At 43.3% G+C, this 19193-nt stretch overlaps 1 protein-coding gene across 1 annotated transcript in view; it reads right to left on the reverse strand.

Annotated features, from left to right (window-relative positions):
• nhej1 (nonhomologous end-joining factor 1) overlaps nucleotides 1-19193 on the reverse strand; it is a 403798-nt gene that overhangs the window by 303858 nt on the left and 80747 nt on the right. Inside the window, exon 5 of the mRNA XM_063051361.1 lies at nucleotides 886-944. Coding sequence (XP_062907431.1) covers nucleotides 886-944 — 59 coding nt within the window. The remainder of the gene's footprint in view (nucleotides 1-885; nucleotides 945-19193) is intronic.

The raw sequence follows: 19193 nt of genomic DNA on the forward strand, positions 1-19193 counted from the left end.
GTGATCCCGAGAACAATGCCGTCTGCAGCTATGCTCCTGGTAGGGTCACCCATGGCGGTAAGGTTGAGGGTGAGGTCCTTGACAAAGAACAATCCAACCAAGACCTCAACGGTGAAACAGGTGGACCAAGTTACTTCGAACTCAACGGCTGTGAAGGCGGATGAAGGCTGCAACAAATCCATCAGCTCCAATCGTCATGGTTTCCATGCCATTGGAATCAGTTGGTTGATTTGTGAAGCATCGTGTGCTTCTTGGAGTGCAACATCAAGTACACGTTAAACAAATACACGCACAGGCGTCTTCGCTCTGTGGGCCACTTCTTCAGAACGAAGACCATCATCCTCGACCTCAAGGGATAGTCACGACGACAGTAGTGAATAAGAATGCACATTTCTCTACCATAGAGAGGGCTGGGGGGAACAAAAGAGATGCAGTCAAGGGAAATAGGAGAAAAAATATATTATGCTGTTGGTGAGAAAAGAGGGTAAAAGAATGTTCATGTAAGAAAAGAACATCACTGTAGTCTTACTGAGCTGAAAGATCCACCGTAAAATTCTACTTCATTCACCAAAGCTTTGAAACAGTTTTAGAATCCATCACAAATATACTGCATCAACAGGTTAATTTACTGAAAGTTGTGCTTAGCCAAGATGCCAGAGTTTCAAGTGCCTGAGCCCATAAAACAACTCTGCCAAATCTCTATTCCAACAAAATTCTTGCACTGTTATTGTCCACATTTAGTCGCTAATACTCTCATCGGAAGGTGAAGCAAACAAGGGATAAAATGTGCCTCCAACGCCTCAGGAAGCCCCTGCAGACTTGCCCAAAATAATCACAAGTCATGCTTGCCAACCCCCTTCCAGGAGCCAATCCAATCATTCTTACCTCTGTAAGAAACCTTTCCTTAAACTCTTCTGCATTGAAAATCTCCGTTGACAAGCGATCTAGGAACACAAGGCAAAAAACATGATCAAATATCATCCATTGAAAAACACCCAGCTGTTTCAGTTTTATTCTAGGAATAATGGGGGAACAGAAATACTATATATATATTACAGATTCTGGGTATAGACAACGAAGTGACAATGAGCTACTGCAGGATGCTGCCCTTGCTTGGCCAAGTGTACAGATACTGCTTCAGATGGTGAACAATCCCTGTCAACTCCCCACGAAAACCTACATCATGGGTTTTCACCACCACCTTCTCATTAACATTACAGCACAGTACAGACACTTTGACCCATGATATTGTGCCTACCTTTAAACTTACTATAATATCAATCTAACCCTTCTCTCCCACATAGCCATCCATGTTTCCTTCATCTAGAGTCTCTTAAAAGTCCCTAATGTATCTGCCTCCACCATAACCTCTACTAGCGCATTTAATGCACCCACCGACTTGGTGCAAAAAATGTATCTCATTCTATACTTTCCTCCACTCACCTTAAAATTATGCCCTCTCATATTAGCTATTTCAGCCCTGGGAAAAATTTGCTGGTTGTCAACTATGTTAATGCTTCTTATCATTTTTTACAGCTCCATAAAGTGACCTTTCATCCTCCTCCACTCTAGCTCTGTCTCGCCGTATCAACTTGCATGGCAACTTCGAGGGATCTATGGGTGTGGACCCAAGGTCTCTCTGTATCTCTACTCTGCTGACCTTCCAACGTGAATCACCTCACACTTCTCCAGACTGGACTCCATCTGCCACTTCTCAGCCCAGCTCTGCATCTTGTCAATGTGCCATTGTAACCTATGACAACTTTACACCAGGGGTTCCCAACCTGGGGTCCACAAACCCCTTGCTTAATGGTATTGGTTCATAGCATGGGAACCCCTGCTCTGTGCCATCCACAACATGATCAACCTTTGTGTCATCTACATTGTAAATTAGTCTTTCTGGATGAATATGCAGGAACTCATTGGTGTGTTATGTTGGTAAACCTAAGCATTACATAAGCCTCAACTCCAACCAAACTAGTTCTTCCTAGTAAGTTGACCAAGTGTTTATCCATCAAACCAACATGGGCCTGAAATGTTGGCAGGGTATAAGACCATCTCAGCCCAATCCCACCTCAGTCCATACAAGGATAAAGCCAGCTGTGGTCAGTGGTCAGTGCTCCTCGCTCCTCATTCTGAGCCAATGGTAATTCAAAGTCCAAGAGACTTGAGTGGAAAAAGGTCCTCTCAAAGCAATATTAGAGTCAAAAATTACACACCATCAAAACCGGATCTTTACCCACCTAGTTCACTCTGATCCTAAACATCATTTACACCAGTCTTTCACTAATCCCATTGCATTCTCCTCACGTCACCATTACCTCCTCTCAGGATGGCATGGTGGTGTAGCGCTAAGTGTAACACATTACAGAACCAATGATCGAGGTTCAATTCCCACCACTGTCTGTAAGGACTCTGTACGTTCTCGATGCAAAGGCATGGGTTTCCTCTGCAAGCTGCGATTTCCCACCACATTCCAAAGACGTACAGTTAGGATTAGGGTTAGTGAGCCGTGGGCAGGCTATGTTGGTGCTGGAAGCACTACGACACTTCTGGCTGCCCTCAGCACAATCCTCGTACTGTGTTGGACATTTCGACATAAATGACGCATTTCGCTGTTTCTCAATTTTTTTTGATGTACTTGTGACAAATAGAGCTAATTTCTCTTATTCTCTCTGAGAAGCTTGTGCACCCAGAGGAAACCCACGCAGTTAAAGGCAGAACATACAAAACCGCACACAGAGGTCAGGAAGGCAGGATTGAACCGAGGAACCCAGGGTCACCAGAGCTGTGAGGCAGCAGCTTTACCAGATGCACCACGACTCTGGTGACACATATTGAAGAGATCTGGGGAAATAGGATGAGAAAATGAGATAAGATTGACAATCAGTCGGGATCCCCCGATTCACCATCATACTAAGGGCAGTCACAGTGATAATCTTTGTTTGTCACTTTTACATCAAAACATACAATGAAATGCATCATTTTGCACCAAAAAAATCCATGAGGATTTGTCCTAGGAGCGACCCCAAGTGTGGCCACGCTTCTGCCGCTGACATAGCATGCCCACAACTCACAAACCGTAACCCGTACGTCTTTGGAATGTGGGAGAACACCCGAGCACCTGAAGTAAATACATGCATTCACCGGGAGAATGTACCAACTCCTTACAAAGAGCAGCGGGAATTACATACTGAAAATCGGGTGCTGTAAAACAATGCGTAAACCACTGTGTTACTGTGCCTCACAGCGTAGCTTGCTTGAAGGAGGGAAAGGGAACACCCAGAAGAAATCCACGTGGCTGCAGGGTTACTGTGCAAACTCCAAACAAACACACACACACACACACATACACATTGAGTTCTGTGGCGACTCTCTGTGTGAGACATTAAACAGGGACTCCATTTTGTAAATCACGCATTGCTCTAGTCTGTACGAGGAGTGGCGCCCCACGGACTTCCAAACTGCACCTTGTAAGACATGAAAATGCCCGACGCAGGCCTCTCATGGTCTGAGTCGACGTTCCCTCCTCATTTTGTAAAAAAGCATATATGTTTTCTCTAGTATCTGATCCAAAGTCTGACTTCCATCAACATCCCTTAAAGCAATAGCTGATATTTTCATATTGGTTGTTTGTGGAAGTTATGCAGTGGTGTAAATTGGATGGTGTACTTCCCTCATTAAAACCGTGGCTTGACTACATTGGCTGCAAAACAAATTGGGATCTCCAGAAGTCATGAAACATACAGTGCAACGTTGTCCAGATGACCTTTCTTTTGGCTCTAGCAGGTGTCAGTAGAGAGCAATGAGAAACAGAAAAGCCTACAAAAAGTAGTGAATGCAGCCCAGACCATCACACGATGGGTCCTCCTCACCACTGAGCACATGTACAAGAAGCACTGCCACCATCCAGGCCATGCTCTCTCTATTCCCACTGCTACTGTCAGGAAGGAGGTACAGAGCCTTGGGTAACAGATAACCAGGTTCAAGAATAGTTATTACCCTACAACCATCATCAAGGACAACCACCATCCAGGCCATGCTCTCTCTGTTCCCACTGCTACTGTCAGGAAGGAGGTACAGAGCCTTGGGTAACAGATAACCAGGTTCAAGAATAGTTATTACCCTACAACCATCATCAAGGACAACCACCATCCAGGTCATATTCTCTCTGTTCCCACTGCTACTGTCAGGAAGGAGGTACAGAGCCTTGGGTAACAGATAACCAGGTTCAAGAATAGTTATTACCCTACAACCATCATCAAGGACAACCACCATCCAGGCCATGCTCTCTCTGTTCCCACTGCTACTGTCAGGAAGGAGGTACAGAGCCTTGGGTAACAGATAACCAGGTTCAAGAATAGTTATTACCCTACAACCATCAGGCTCCCGAACCAGTGTGGATAACTTCACTCACCACAACTCTGAACTGTTTCTCCAATATACAGGCTCATTTTCAAAGACTCTGCAACTCAAGTTCTCGTATTATTTATTTATTTATTATTGGGGGGGGGCGGGTTTGTATTTCCACAGTTTGCTTTCTTTTGAATACCGATACATACTCTGATAACAAATATACTTTGAACTTTAAAACTTTGGTGAGGAGCAAAGATCACAATCAGTTCCCTCTCCATCCAACCCTGCAACACAACTATTAAATGCTTCTATTACACCTCTGGCTCAAAGATAAAGTTCAAAGTTCAAAGTAAATTTATTATTAAAGTACAATTATGTCACCATATACAACCCTGAGATTCATTTTCTTGTGGGCATACACAGTAAATCCAAGAAACACAATAGGATCAACAAAACACTGCACACAAGGATGGACAAATAGCCAATGTACAAAAGACAACAAACTGCAAATACAAAAGGAAATGAAATAATAATAGTAATAAATAAATAAATAAGCAATAACTATCAAGATCATGAGATGATGAGTCCTTGGAAGTGAGTCCATAGGTTGTGGGAACAATTTAGTGATTGAGCAAGTGAAGTTGAATAAAATTATGCTGTCGGATTCAACAGCCTGATGGTTTAGGGGTAATAACTGTTTCTGAACCTGGTGCTGTGGATCTTGAAGCTCCTGTACCTTCTTCCTGATGGCAGCAGTGAGAAGAGAGCATGGCCTGTGTGGTAGGAGTCCTGGATGATGGATTCTGTTTTCTGCAACAGCGCTCCATGTAGATGTGCTTAGTGGGGGGAGGGCTTTACCTGTGTTAGACTGGGCCATATCCACAACTTTCTGTAGGAATTTGTATTCCAGGGCATTGGTGCTTCCAACCCAGGTATGATGCAACCAGTCCATACAATCTCCACTACACATCTGTAGAAGTTTGTCAAAAGTTTTAGATGTCATGCCAAATCTTGGCAAACTTTTAAGGAAGCAGAGGTGCTGTCGTGATTTCAACACGATTGCAGTTACATGCTGGACCCAGGACAGATCCTCTGAAATGATAACACCAAGAAATTTAAAATTGCTGGACCTCTCCACCTCTGATTCCCCCCATGGGGACTCATGACCATCCATTTTCCTCCTCCTGAAGTCAATAATCAGTTCTTTGGTCTTGCTGACATCGAGTGAAGGTTGTTGAATGGCACCATTCAGCCAGATTTTCATTCTCCCTCCTATATACTGATTCGTGATCACCTTTAATTTGGCCAACAACAGTGATGTTATCAGCAAACTTAAATATGGCTTTAGAGCTGTGCTTAGCCTCAAGCAGGTAGATAAGGAGGCTACAGCCTTGTGGTGCACCTGTGCTGATGGAAATTGTTGCCAATCCAAACTGGCTGGGGTCTGCAAGTGAAGAAATCTAGGATCCAATTCACAAGGAAGTATTGAGGCCAAGGTCTTGAAGTTTATTGATTTAGTTTTGAGGGTATAATGGTATTGAATGCTGAGTTGTAGTCAATAAAGACTGTCCTGGTGTATGTGTCTTTGATGTCCAGATGTTTCCAGGGTTGAATGAAGAGCCAATGAAATGGCATCTGCTGTGGACCTGTTGCACCAGTAGGCAAATTGGAGTGGATCCAAGTCACTTCTCAGACAGGAGTTGATATATTTCATCACCAACCTCTTAAAGCACTTCACCACAGTGGATGTAAGTGCTACCGGACGATAATCATTGTGGCAGGCTGCCATGTTCTTCTTAGGCACCGGTATAACTGAAGCCTGTTTATAGCAGGTGGGTACCTCAGACTGCTGAAGCAAGAAGTTAAAGATTTCGGTGAACATTCCAGCCAGTTGATCAGCATAGCCCTTTAGTAATCAGCCAGGTATCCCTTCTGGGTTGGATGCTTTCTAGGGTTCACTCTCCTGAAGAATGCTCTCATGTTGGCTGAAATTAAAGAATATTTGAAGGGCTGTGGGAGTTCAGGAAGGTTCCTCCACATTTTGGTGGTCAAAGCAAGCACAGAAGGCATTGAGCTCATCTGGGAGCGAAGCTTTGTTGTTTCCTGTGTCACTTGGTTTCTCTTTGTAAGAGGCAGTATCATTCAAGCCCTGAATCAATCAGAAGGGAACTTCAGGATCACAATCAGATCTTCACTGACTGATATGACATGGAATTTGATTTGTGACAGCAGTACAGGTGCAAAGACAGAAAAATAACCATAAATTACAAAATAAATAAATACTGCAAAAACGAAAAATAGTGAGGTAGTGTTCATGGACCATTTGGAAATCTGATGGAGATGGGGAAGAAGCAGTTTCTGAAGCATTAAGTGTGTATCTTCAGGTTCCTGCACCTCCTCCCCAATGACAGTAACAAGAAGAGGTCAGATCTGGAAGGTGAGGGTCCTTAGTGATGGATGGCAATGTCTCTTGAAGTTGTTCTCCATGATGGGAGGCCTTGTGCCCATAATGGAATTAGCTAAATCTAGAATTCTCTGCAACCTTTGCAATACTGTGCATTGGAGCCTCGTACCACCTGAATTCTTGCAACATATATATAATATTGAGAAGGAGACTTGTAGATTTCTTTAAAGTGAGTCCAAGCAGCACCTGCTGTTGGCTACTGTTAGTGCAAAACCTCACTCCCAACATCAGGATTTAAAGTCACAAGAATGAAGAAAGGGAAAGAAACATCTAAACACAAGAGGTTCTGCAGATGGAAATCCAGAGCAGCACAAACAAAATGCTGGAGGAACATAGCAGATCAGGCAGCATCTATGGAGGGGAATAAACAGTTGATATTTGGGGCTAAGATCCTTGATCAAGACTTTATCCAACCTAAGAGTGGCCTCATTAGGGCAGTAGAGGAGGCCATGGAGTGACATTTTGGAATGGGAATGGCGACTGGAATTAAAATGGTTGGCCACCAGGAAATCCTGATTTTTACAGATGGAGCGAAGGTGCTCAGCAAAGCAGTCCCCCAGTTCTACATTGGGTCTCGCCAACGTAGATGAGGCTGCATCGGGAGCACCGGATACAGTAGACGACCCCAACAGAGAAATCTAAATAATGTTTTCTCTTTTTTTTTGCAATTGAAACAGTAAAGTCACACAGACTCTGTGAACCTAATCCCCTGATATCTTCTGTGGCTCTTGGATCATATTCTGATTAAAATTCAACTTGATTGACACAAAGATCAACATTATACAGCACACACTACTACAAGCTGCACTAACATGCACCAAGCATTTCACACTGCAAACACCCAGCCAGTCCAAGATCAACAATTCCTCCACCTAAACCTTTTGATTTTCATTGCCTCTGTGACACACATCATCTAAGTTCTGTAAACCTAACCCAAGTTCCTTAAAAAAAATCTCTGTGCATGCTTTTTGGGTTGAAAAAAAAGTCTTCCATATAAAATTTAATCTGACTGACAGAAAAATCAACACATCCTACGCAAAATACTGTCGTCTAACAAGGATTGATATTACTTTTAATGCTCACAGACAAATATTTTTCCTGTAAATACGAAGGATTCTCTGATTGACTATTTGTAATCGGAACCATCCCGGAAAAACATGCTAAACTAACGCATTTTCTTTAGACTGGGGAAATAGGGACGGTTGATCTCACATGTATTTACAGGTACACATGCACTTTCACACACAGTCTTACACAGAGGGCTACAGAGGCAGCATACAAACCCATAAATGCTTAAACATACAAAACATATCTAACCCAGGACACTGCTCACATTACAGGATGCGCTGTGACAATGGGTAGTTAAAACTGTGTAATTCTTCACAGGCACCAGCCTACCTGCCATCAGGATCATATATACAGGTGCCATAAAAAGGCCAGCAATATCATGAAGGTTCCCACCCACCCTGCTCACGGATTGTTTGCCCCACTCTCATCAGGGAAGAGGCTACATAGCATCCACCCCAGGACCACCAGACTCAAAAACAATTACATCAAGCTGATCAATACCCCTACCGGCTAACCCACCCCACCACCACTACTTTATCATTTCCTGTCAGTCAACCTATATGCAACTATTCCTGCACCTAGTGTCACTTAATGTATATACAATCAGCCAACGTACGTAAGCTAATCTTGTGTATTTGTATTTATTGTACTTTTTATTGTGTTCTTTATACTTATCGTGTTCTTTTTAATGCTGCATCAGATCCGGAGTAACAATCATTTTAATTCCCTTTACACTTGTGTATTGAAGAGTAACAATAAACAATCTTGAATCTTCCTTTCCAGTCCTGATGAAACATCTCAGCCTGAAACGTTGACTCTTCATTTTCTTCCATAGATACTGCCTGACCTGCTGAGTTCCTCCAGCACTTTGAGTGTGTTGCTCTGGATATATTACAGCTATGTAAGACCTTGGTCAGACCCCACTTGGAGTACTGTGTTCTGTTCTGGTCACTTAACTATAGGAAGGATGTGGAAACCATAGAAAGGGTGCAGAGGAGATGTCGTCTGGATTGGGGAGCATGCCTTATGAGAGTAGCTTGACTGAACTCGGCCTTTTTTCCTTGGAGCGACGGAGTATGAGAAGTGACCTGATAGAGGTGTATAAGATGATGAGAGGAATTGATCATGTGGATAGTCAGAGGCTTTTTCCCAGGGCTGAAATTGCTAACACGAGAGGACACAGTTTTAAGGTGCTTGGAAGGAGGTACAGAGGAGATGTCAGGGGTAAGTTTGTCACACAGAGAGTGGTGGGTGCGTGGGATGCACTGCCGGTGGCGGTGGTGGAAGCAGATACAATAGGGTCTTTTAAGAGCCTCTTAGATAGGAACATGGAGCTTAGAATGATAGAGGGCTATGCAGTAGGGAGATTCTAGGCAGTTTCTAGAGTAGGTTACATGGTCAGCACAACATTTGGGCCAAAGGGCCTGTAATGTGCTGAAACTTTCTATGTTCTATGATGCTGGGGATGCTAATGCCCATGATGGAGCTGAATGAGTTTACAACTTTCAGCACCTTTTTCCAATCCTGTGTAGTGGCCGCTCCATAACCAGCATACCAGGCAGTGATGCAACCAGTTCGAATGCTCTCCATAGTATATCTGTAGAAATTCACAAGTGTCTTTGCTGACATACTCAAACTCCAAATAAAACATAGCCATGGTGGTGCTTTCTTTGTAATTGCATCAATATGCTGGGTCCGGGATAGATATTCAGAGATGTTGGCACACAGGAACCGGAAACTGCTCACCCTTTCCACTGCTGATCCCTCCATGAAGACTGGTACGTGTACCCGCGACTGGTACGTGTACCCCGTCCTGAAGTCCATAATCAATTCCCTGGTCTTACTAATGTTGAGTGCAAGGCTGCTGTTGCAATAGTTATATCATTGTCAAATTATAGATCCTGTTAGAACTGTGCCTAGCCCCACAGTTACGGGTGTAGACAGAGTAGAGGAGTAAGCTAAGCACGCATTCTTAACGCACCAGCATTGACAGCAAGGATGAGATGTTATTTCCAATCTGCACAGACTGTGGTCTCCCAATGAGGAAGTCAAGGATCCAGCTGCAGAGGGAGGTACAGAGGCCCAGGTTTTGGAGTTTGTTGATTAGAACTGAGGGTGTAATTGTGTTGAACACTGAGCTGTAATCAATAAACAGCAGCCTGACACAAGCCAATGAGATTTCATCCACTGTAGACCTAATGTGGTGCTGGGCAAATTGCAGTCGATTCTCGCATGACTAACCTCTCAAAGGATATCATCACAGTAGATGAGAGTGGCACCGGGCAATAGTCGTTCAACACCTCCACCCAGTAACCCATCCCTCCACACCCCCCACCACCACGACTTTATCACTTCCTGTCAGCCCCCTGATGTACAGACACTCCTAGCGTCACTTTTCAGACATACAATCAATCTATGTATATAATCTATTTTACGTACAATGGATTCCAGTTAATTGGGATAAATTGGGACCAGAACATTTTGGCTCAATTAACTACCATTTAATTAAGTAATAAATTATGCATTTAAATGAAATACAGAAAAAATTAGAACACTATCAATACTACTACAGTACTATAAAACTGTGCATTAGTTCCTAATAGAATTCAACATCGCCGTATTCTTCTGTTTGACTATAAATGAGCAACATTAGCAAAGACAAATAATGGATGACCTTCATTGCCTTCTTGCATAATGTCAAAATAAGAAAATAAAATAATCAAAAATGACTGCTTTTTGAATTGGCGTTCATCAGCCCAAGGGTAAGAGCCTCTTGGACAGGCACATGGATGAAAGAAAAACAGAGGGTTATGGGATAGTGTGGGTTTAGTACATTTTTTAAGGATTATATGGGTTGGCACAACATCGAGGGCCGAAGGGCCTGTACTATGCTGTAGTATTCTAGTGCCTAGTATCTAGTGTCTAGTGACGTTATTTAAAAATTGTTCACTCCGTAATGTTTAATGTCCATTTGTGTCTTATAATTGCTTGAAACCACAGTGAGCAAAACAGTTCTGAATTGTTTTACTTTTTATTTTTTGCCAACTATCAGTGACAAAAATCACTGCTTTTTGAATACAAACACATGCTGTTTAAAAATGTTCACTCTCAGCCTGGTGTAATGTCTAACTTCCACACAAGTGTACGCAATTGACACTAGTTACTCTCCTGTCCCAATTAAATGGCATAGTGTCCCAAATAAATGAAGGGAATTCTAATCACAAACCAAAGAAAATCTGCAGATCTTGGAAATCCAAGCAACACACACAAAATGCTGGAGGAACTCTGCAGGCCAGGCAGCATCTATGAAAAAGAGTAAACAGTTGACGTTTTGGGCCGAGACCCTTCATCATTCCTGCTGAGTTCGTCCAGCATTTTGTGTATGTTGAAGGGAATTCCAGCTATTTTTTCGATTAGTTTTTGCTTAAGAGTTGTCCAAGCAAGCAGCAGTCCCAATTAACCACGGCAAATTATTGTGTGTTGTTTTCATTGTTCTTTATCTAATTGAGTTTTATTTGTGCTGTATTGGATCCAGAGTAACAGTTATTTCCTTCTCCTCTACACCTCCTTCTCCTTCTCCTCTTGTGTACTGAAAATGACAATAAACAATCTTGAATCTTGAACACCACAGCGGATCTATCTATGGCAAAAAAAACCATCAATGCAATCACAAAGAAGGCATGTCAGTGGTACCAATTTGACAGGAATAGAGGAGGTTTAGTATGTCACCAAAGGCTCTTGCACATTTCTAAAGTTATAAGATTTGCTTTATTTGTCATATGTACATCTAAACATACAGTGTGGTGTGTGTTACTTGTGTCGGAGATGTGCTAGGGGCAGCCCATAAGTGTCATTGCAAACCTGGCGCCAACATATCATGACAATGATTCACTAACCCCTACCTATGCATCTTTGGAACGTGGGAGGAAACTGGACATCCAGCGGAAACCCATGCAGTTACAGGTAGCACACACAAACTTCTTACAGACAGCAATGGGATCTTACATCTGGTGCACTGTAAAGCACTGTGGTCAAGATGGAGCCTGTGTACAAAGCTCCAATGGTCGACATCTGCTGGATAGATAATGAAACCATCTTTTACACTTCATTTGTGTTTTTTCATTTGTTTCACATTTTGAATGTGACTCTGGAACTGTTGGAGCCTGTGTTTTGCTATTCGGAGATCATTTGGGTGTTTCTGCGTGCTGCCGTCTCTGAGAGGATTCCAGGAGGCAGAGTAACGTGAGCCAACCTCGTGGCGAGAAGGCTGCAGGATGGGGCACAAACCGATGTTTGGCTCCATTTTGCCAATTATAGCTTCCATTGTTCGCTGAGTGATGAAGGAGATTGAAGCATCCAAGCGAGTGCAGAGGGTGAGCACCGACTGCTTGCCCTTTGATTGGCTGCCCTGTACCGGAGAGGAGAGAGCCAGCTGCTGCACACAGAGAGCACTGCCCAGGTTTTTTCTGCGTTTTGGATGTGGACTTGGAATATAGACTCTATTTTTCAGTCCTAAAGTGTTTATATTGTTTTGTTTTTGCCCGAACTTCTCGTTTTTCCTGTGTGGGGTGGGGTCGATGTGCCTGATCCATTTTGTTTGTTTTTTGTGCAGGAAGAGGGATTTGGGGGTTGATGATTTTGTTCGTTTTTGTTCATATTTTGAGAGGGAGGAGGGATTTGGGGGTCGATGTGCCTGATCTGTTTTGCTCAGTTTTTATTGTGCGGGAGGAGGGATTTGGGGGGGGGGGTCGATGTGCCTGTTCTGCTTTTGTTCATTCTTTTTGTGGGGAGGTAGGATTTGGGGGTTGATGATTGTGCTGCTTTTGTTTTCTTTCTTGGTTTCACAGCTGAAATCATGGTCCTGGAGGAACGTTGTTTTGTTTTTACTGTGTACTGTACCAGCAGTTTATAGTCAAAATGACAATAAAAAGCAAAGCGACTTGACTTGACCTGAACCGGAGAATTGAACAATTTCACAGTTGTAGACTTTGATAATAAGTGAACCTTTGAACCTCATGTTAACTGCTACACCACCATGCTGCAGTACGGTGGACAACATTCTGACTGATTGCATCATCATGGAGCCTCCAATACACACATCTGCAAAAGGCTGCAGAGGGTTGTAGATTCAGACAGCTCCATCTCGGGCACCTGGAGCAAACCTATGGAGTAACGGGGAGGACCTGCAAAGTCGTTACAGACGGTGGTGGGAATTGAACGCCCGATTGGTGAAAGCTGGCACTGTAAAGCCATGCACTAAGACACAAGAGTTCTACAAACAAAGCCAAAGCTCCCTGCTGAATACCACCAAGGAAATACGGTAGGAATAAGCAGATTCAAGGAGGACACAGGGTTGGTTGGGGAGGGAGATAGATACACAGGAAGTTGAATAAAGAGCACATGATTGCGAACTTTATGAAGGTGCAAGCCGACCACTCCTCACTGCCTACACACGGCTCCTCCGTGGAGAGTTAGGAGCACCAGGTTTCTGGGAGTGCACATAATAGACAATCTCACATGGTCCCTCAACACCATCTCTTTGGTCAAGGAAGCACAGCAGTGTTTCCACTTCCTGAGGACATTGAGGAGAGCAAGGCTCCAACTCCCCTTCCCCCATTCCAAATCATTTTACAGCAGCACCATCAAGAGCCGTAACCAGATGCAGCACTGTCAGTTACAGGAATTACAAGACATCTGACCGCAAGTCCCTACGAAGGATTTCGAGGACTGCTGACAGGATCATCAGAGTCTCTTTTCTACCTGTCAAAGATATTTATCAGGGGTGCTGTGTACATAGGGCCCTTAGCATTGTTATGGCATGCTCCCATTTGTCTAATAATCCCTTTGACCCTCTACCAACAGGCAGGAGGCACCATAGCATTAAGATAAGAACTGTTAGGATGGGAAACAGGTTCCCAAGGCTGTAAGACTACCGAACTCCCTGGCACCATCTGCGAGGGGTGAATGATACGCTCGTGGCCTAAGGTAGAAGGAGATGAGTTATACAGCTCTTGTTACATCACCCCTGCTGTGGACCACTTCTAGAGGTCCAAGACGCCGACTTCTACAAAGAAGGGATTCATATTCTCCACGACCACTGGACTAAGTGTGTAAATGTAGGAGGGGACTATGTTGAAAAATAAATGTGCTAGGTTTTCTAAAATTGACTCTTTCTACCTTAGGCCACGAACTTATCAATCACCCCTCGTAAGTCTCATTATGTATGAAGCACCAGTAGCATTATACTGATTACTTTTTAAGATATTTCATAAATGCACCTTATTATTTGTTAATTTATTTGTAGCAATATTACTTTCAGTGTCTATGTGAGTTTTACATACTGTGCTGTGCACCTCGGTCCATAGGAATATTGTTTCTTTTGGCAGTATACATGTGTACTGCTGATTGACAATTAACTGAACTCGAACTTGAACTTGATTTCCCAGTGGACAAGCATTTTAATTCCAGTCCTCATTCATATTCTGGCACATTGGTCCACGGCTTCCTCTCCAATCGTGATGAGGCCACTCTCAGGTTGGAGGAGCAACACCTCATATTCCATCTGGGCAGCCCCCGACCTGGCAGCATGAACTTTGATTTCTCTGACTTCTGGTAATTTCACCCCCTCCCCTCCTCTCTTTTCCTATTCCCCTCTGGCTCCTGTCCTACCCCTTCTCTTCTCCTCACCTGCCCATCACATCCCTCTGGTGGCCTCCTCCTTCATTCACCTCTTCTATTAGATTCCTTCTTCTTCTTCAGCTTTTTCCACTTATCACGTTCCTGCTTCTCATTTCACCAACCTTCCCCACCCATCTTCCTTCCTACTGACCTGGTCTCACCTATCACCTGCCAGTTTCCTACTCTGACTTTTGCCTGCTTTCTCTCCAGTCCAAATGAAGGATCTTGGCCCAAAACATTGAATCTTTATTCCTTCGTCTGACCTGCTCAGTTCCTCCAGCATTTTGTGTGCATTAGTCTGAATAAGAGGCAAGAAGGGATATTCCCCAGTGGGGATGAAACTTTCCTGTCTCACAGCATCGACAAAGTTCCCACCAGGCTCATTTTCTATACTAATCCAACATCCGGACAGAATAAGCTGGCTCAATCACAAACCAGTGACAAACTTACTGAGGTCGCTAGCCAGGTTGTCTCTATAAAAAGGGGTGCACGCTTTCAGCTCTCCTCACATCAAAATCTACAAAGAGACTTGATGGTGAGAAAAAGCCATGCGGCATTTAAACAAAAATATAGACGCAAATTCAAAACCTCGGGAAAGGCAGGGAAAACAAATAAAGGGCTGTGAAGCATAATCAGAACCGTTATGGTTTAATGTATATATTTTTTTTAAAAGCAGGGTTGGTTACATAAGATTCCCTCCTTTACAGGAGCTTTGCTCTGTGAAACTACCTCCTAGGAAATTCTGCATTCCATTCTGCAACAACTTCATGCACAGCTTCCATGTGGTAAATCAGAGACACAAGAGATTCTGTAGATACTGGAAATAAGACCACAAAACATAGGAGCAAAATTAGACTATTCAGCCCATTGAGTCTGCTCCGCCATTCCATTGTGGCTGATTCATTATCTCTTTCAACCCCATTTTCCTGCCTTCTTCCCAAATCTTTGAAGCCCTGACTAATCATGAACCTGTCAACCTCTGCTGTAGAAATGCCCAGTCACTTGATCTTCACAGCTGCCTGGAGCAATACATACAAAATACTAGAGGAAATTAGCAAGTCAGGCAGGAATAGGTTTTATAATGAGAGTTAAAGATTTAAAGAGGACCTGAGGGTCAATCTTCTTCTCCAAACAGAGGATCATCGGTGTATGGAATGAGTAAGCTGTAGAGCTAGATACATTTAAAGCCATTTGGACAGGTATATGGATAGGAGAGGTTTAGAGGAATATGTGCCAAATGCAGGCAAATAGGACTTGCTCAGTTAGACAGCCTGGATGGCATGGAAAGTTGGACCTAAGGGCTTGTTTCCTTGCTGTTATGACTCTATGAACACAGTCATCCATTAGGTCTGCTCAGTCTTCTCATAAATGCATCTACACTTTAATTCTTCCCAGTGATAGCAAGTCGCATACTTACACTGTTCTTTCATTAAAGATGCTCTGTCCAAATTCCATAAAGGATTTCTTGGTGGCTTTCTTATTTTATCTCTTTCTCACAAAGGGCACCATTTTATTTGCTTAACACTTCATAATGTTAAACACCTCCAGTACTTCACCTCACAATCTTCTATGCACATGAGAATAAATCCAGTCGGTACAACCATTTCTGATGAGGATTCACTCTGGTGTGATCTAAATGCGACCTTTCATCCTGTCCTTTCTCCAAATCCTTAACTTTTTGAAAATTATTGCTGATTCTGACTCTACCTCTCTGAATTCACTTCCTGGCTTTGTCTCCGATTACATAGTGATAGAGCATGACAGTTCAGAAACAGGTCCTTCAGCCCAGCTAGTCTGTCCCTAGTTCCGCTGTCAGCTCAACCACCCTCTGAATGAAGTAGTTCCCCAACAGGTTCCCCTTAAACATTTCACCTTTGACCCTTAACCAATAACCTCTAGCTCTAGCCTTACCCAACCTCAGTGGAAGAAGCCTATTTGCATTTACCTCATCAGTACCCTCGATAATTTTGCACTGCAACCTCTATGAAGTCTTCCCTCATTCTCCTATGCCACAGGGAATAAAGCCTGAACCTATTTAACCTTTTGCATAACCCAAGTGCTCAAGTCCCGGCAACATTCTTGTAAACTTTCTCTGCACTCTTTCAATCTTATCGATACCTTTCCCGTAGGCAGGTGACCAGAACTGCACAGAACACTCCAAATTACGTCCCACAACATCTAAAACAAGTCAGAATCAGAATTGGGTTTAATATCAATGGCATGTCATGAAATTTGGTGTTTTACAGCAGCAGTATATTGCAATACATAATCATAAAAAAATATAAATTACGAAAAGATTACAACAAAAAATTAAAATAAATTAGTTAAAAAAGAGCAGAAAAAATATTGAATGCTTGGGTTCATTGTGCATTCAGAAATCTGATGGCATGAGGGGGAGAAGCTGTTCCTGAAACAGTGAGTATATATCTTCAGGCTTCTATACCTTCTGCTTGATGGTACCAATAAGAAGAGGGTATGTTCTGGATGACGAGAGTCCTTAATGATGGATGCTGCCTTTTTGAGGCATCGCCTTTTGAAGGTGTCCTCATTGCAGGCACAGCTAGTGCCCATCATAGAGCTGGCTGAGTTTATAACTTCCTGAAGCTTTTTTCGAATCCTGGGCAGTGGCCCCTCTGTACCAGACGGTGATGCAACCAGAAAGAATGTTCTTCACGGTGCATCTGTAGAAATTTGTGAGTGAGTTTAGTGACACACCAATTCTCCTCAATCTCCTAATGAATTATAGTCGCTGGCGTGCATCAGTATGTTGGGCCCAGGATAGGTCTTCAGAGATGTTGACACCCAGGAACTTGAAACTGCTCTCCCTTTCCACTATTAATCCCTCCAAGAGGACTGGTGTTTATGCCCTTGACTTCCCCTTCCTGTAGGTAGCTGACCACAACTGCATACCATACTCCAAATTTGATCTCACCGTTGTTTTATATTATACATGCCCTAAGCTATCCAACCTTTCCCTATAATTCAGGTCATCAAGTCCCTGCAACATCCTTTTAAATTATCTCTGTACTCCTTCAAATCTTATTGATATTTTTCCTGCAGAGAAGCAGGACCTCAAAGATAGTAATCTCGGGATTACTGCCTGTGCTACACGACAGTGAGTATAGGAATAGAGTGAGGTGGAGGATAAATGCGTGGCTGAGGGATTGGAGCAGAGGGCAGGGATTCAGATTTCTGGATCATTGGGAACTCTTGGGGCAGGCATGACCTGTACAAAAAGGATAGGTTGCACTTGAATCCCAGGGGAATCAATATCTTGGCAGGGAGGTTTGCTAAGGCTACTGGGGAGGGTTTAAACTCAAATTGCTGGGGGATGGGAACCAAACTGAAAAGACAGAGGAAGGGACGGTTGGCTCACAAGCAGAGAAAGTTTGTAGACAGTGCGAAAGGGAGGATAGGCAGGTGATAGAGAAGGGATGCGCTCAGAATGATGGTTTGAGATGTGTCTATTTTAATGCAAGGAGTATCATGAACAAAGTGGATGAACTTAGAGCGTGGATCAGTAGTTGGAGCTATGATGCTATGGCCAGTACAGAGACTTGGATGGCTCAGGGGCAGGAATGGCTACTTAGACTGCCAGGCTTTAGGTGTTTCAGAAAGGGCGGGGAGGGAGGCAAAAGAGGTGGGGGTGTGGCACTGCTGATCAGTGATAGTGTCACGGCTGCAGAAAAGGAAGAAGTCATGGAGGGATTGTCTACTGTGTCTCTGTGGGTGGAAGTTAGGAACAGGAAGGGGACAATACCTCTACTGGGTGTTTTTATAGACCATCTAATAGTAACAGGGACATCGAGGAGCAGATAGGGAGAGAGATTCTGAAAAGGTGTAATAATAACAGGGTTGTCATGGTGGGAGGTTTTAATTTCCCAAATATTGATTGGCATCTTCCTAGACCAAGAGGTTTAGATGGGGTGGAGTTTGTTAGATGTGTTCAAGAAGGTTTCCTGACACAATATGTAGATAAGCCTACAAGAGGAGAGGTTGTACGAGATCTGGTATTGGGAAATGAATCTGGTCAGGTGTCAGGTCTCTCAGTGGGAGAGCATTTTTGAGATAGTGATCATAATTCTATCTCCTTCATCATAGCACTGGTGAGGGATAGGAACAGACAAGTTAGGAAACCATTTAATTGGAGTAAGGGGAAATATGAAGCTATCAGGCAGGAACTTGTAAGTATAAATTGGGAACAGATATTCTCAGGGAAATGTATGGCATAAATGTGGCAAATGTTCGGGATATTTGTGCGATGTTCTGCATAGGTACGTTCCAATGAGACAGGGAAAGGATGGTAGGGTACAGGAACTGTGGTGCACAAAGGCTGTTGAAAACCTAGTCAAGAAGAAAAGAAGAGCTTACAAAAGGTTCAAAAAATTAGGGAATGACAGAGATCTAGAAAATTATAAGGCTAGCAGGAAGGAGCTTAGGAATGAAATTAGGAGAACCAGAAGAGGCCATGAGAAGACCTTAGCGAGCAGGATTAAGGAAAACTCCAAGACATTCTACAAGTATGTGAAGAGCAAGAGGATAAGACGTGAGAGAATAGGACCAATCAAGTGTGACAGTAGAAAAGTGTGTATGGAACCGGAGGAGATAGCGGAGGTACATAATGAAT

The sequence above is a fragment of the Mobula hypostoma genome, chromosome 6 (genome assembly GCF_963921235.1).
Source record: "Mobula hypostoma chromosome 6, sMobHyp1.1, whole genome shotgun sequence".
In the NCBI taxonomy this organism is placed as follows: Eukaryota; Metazoa; Chordata; class Chondrichthyes; order Myliobatiformes; family Myliobatidae; genus Mobula; species Mobula hypostoma.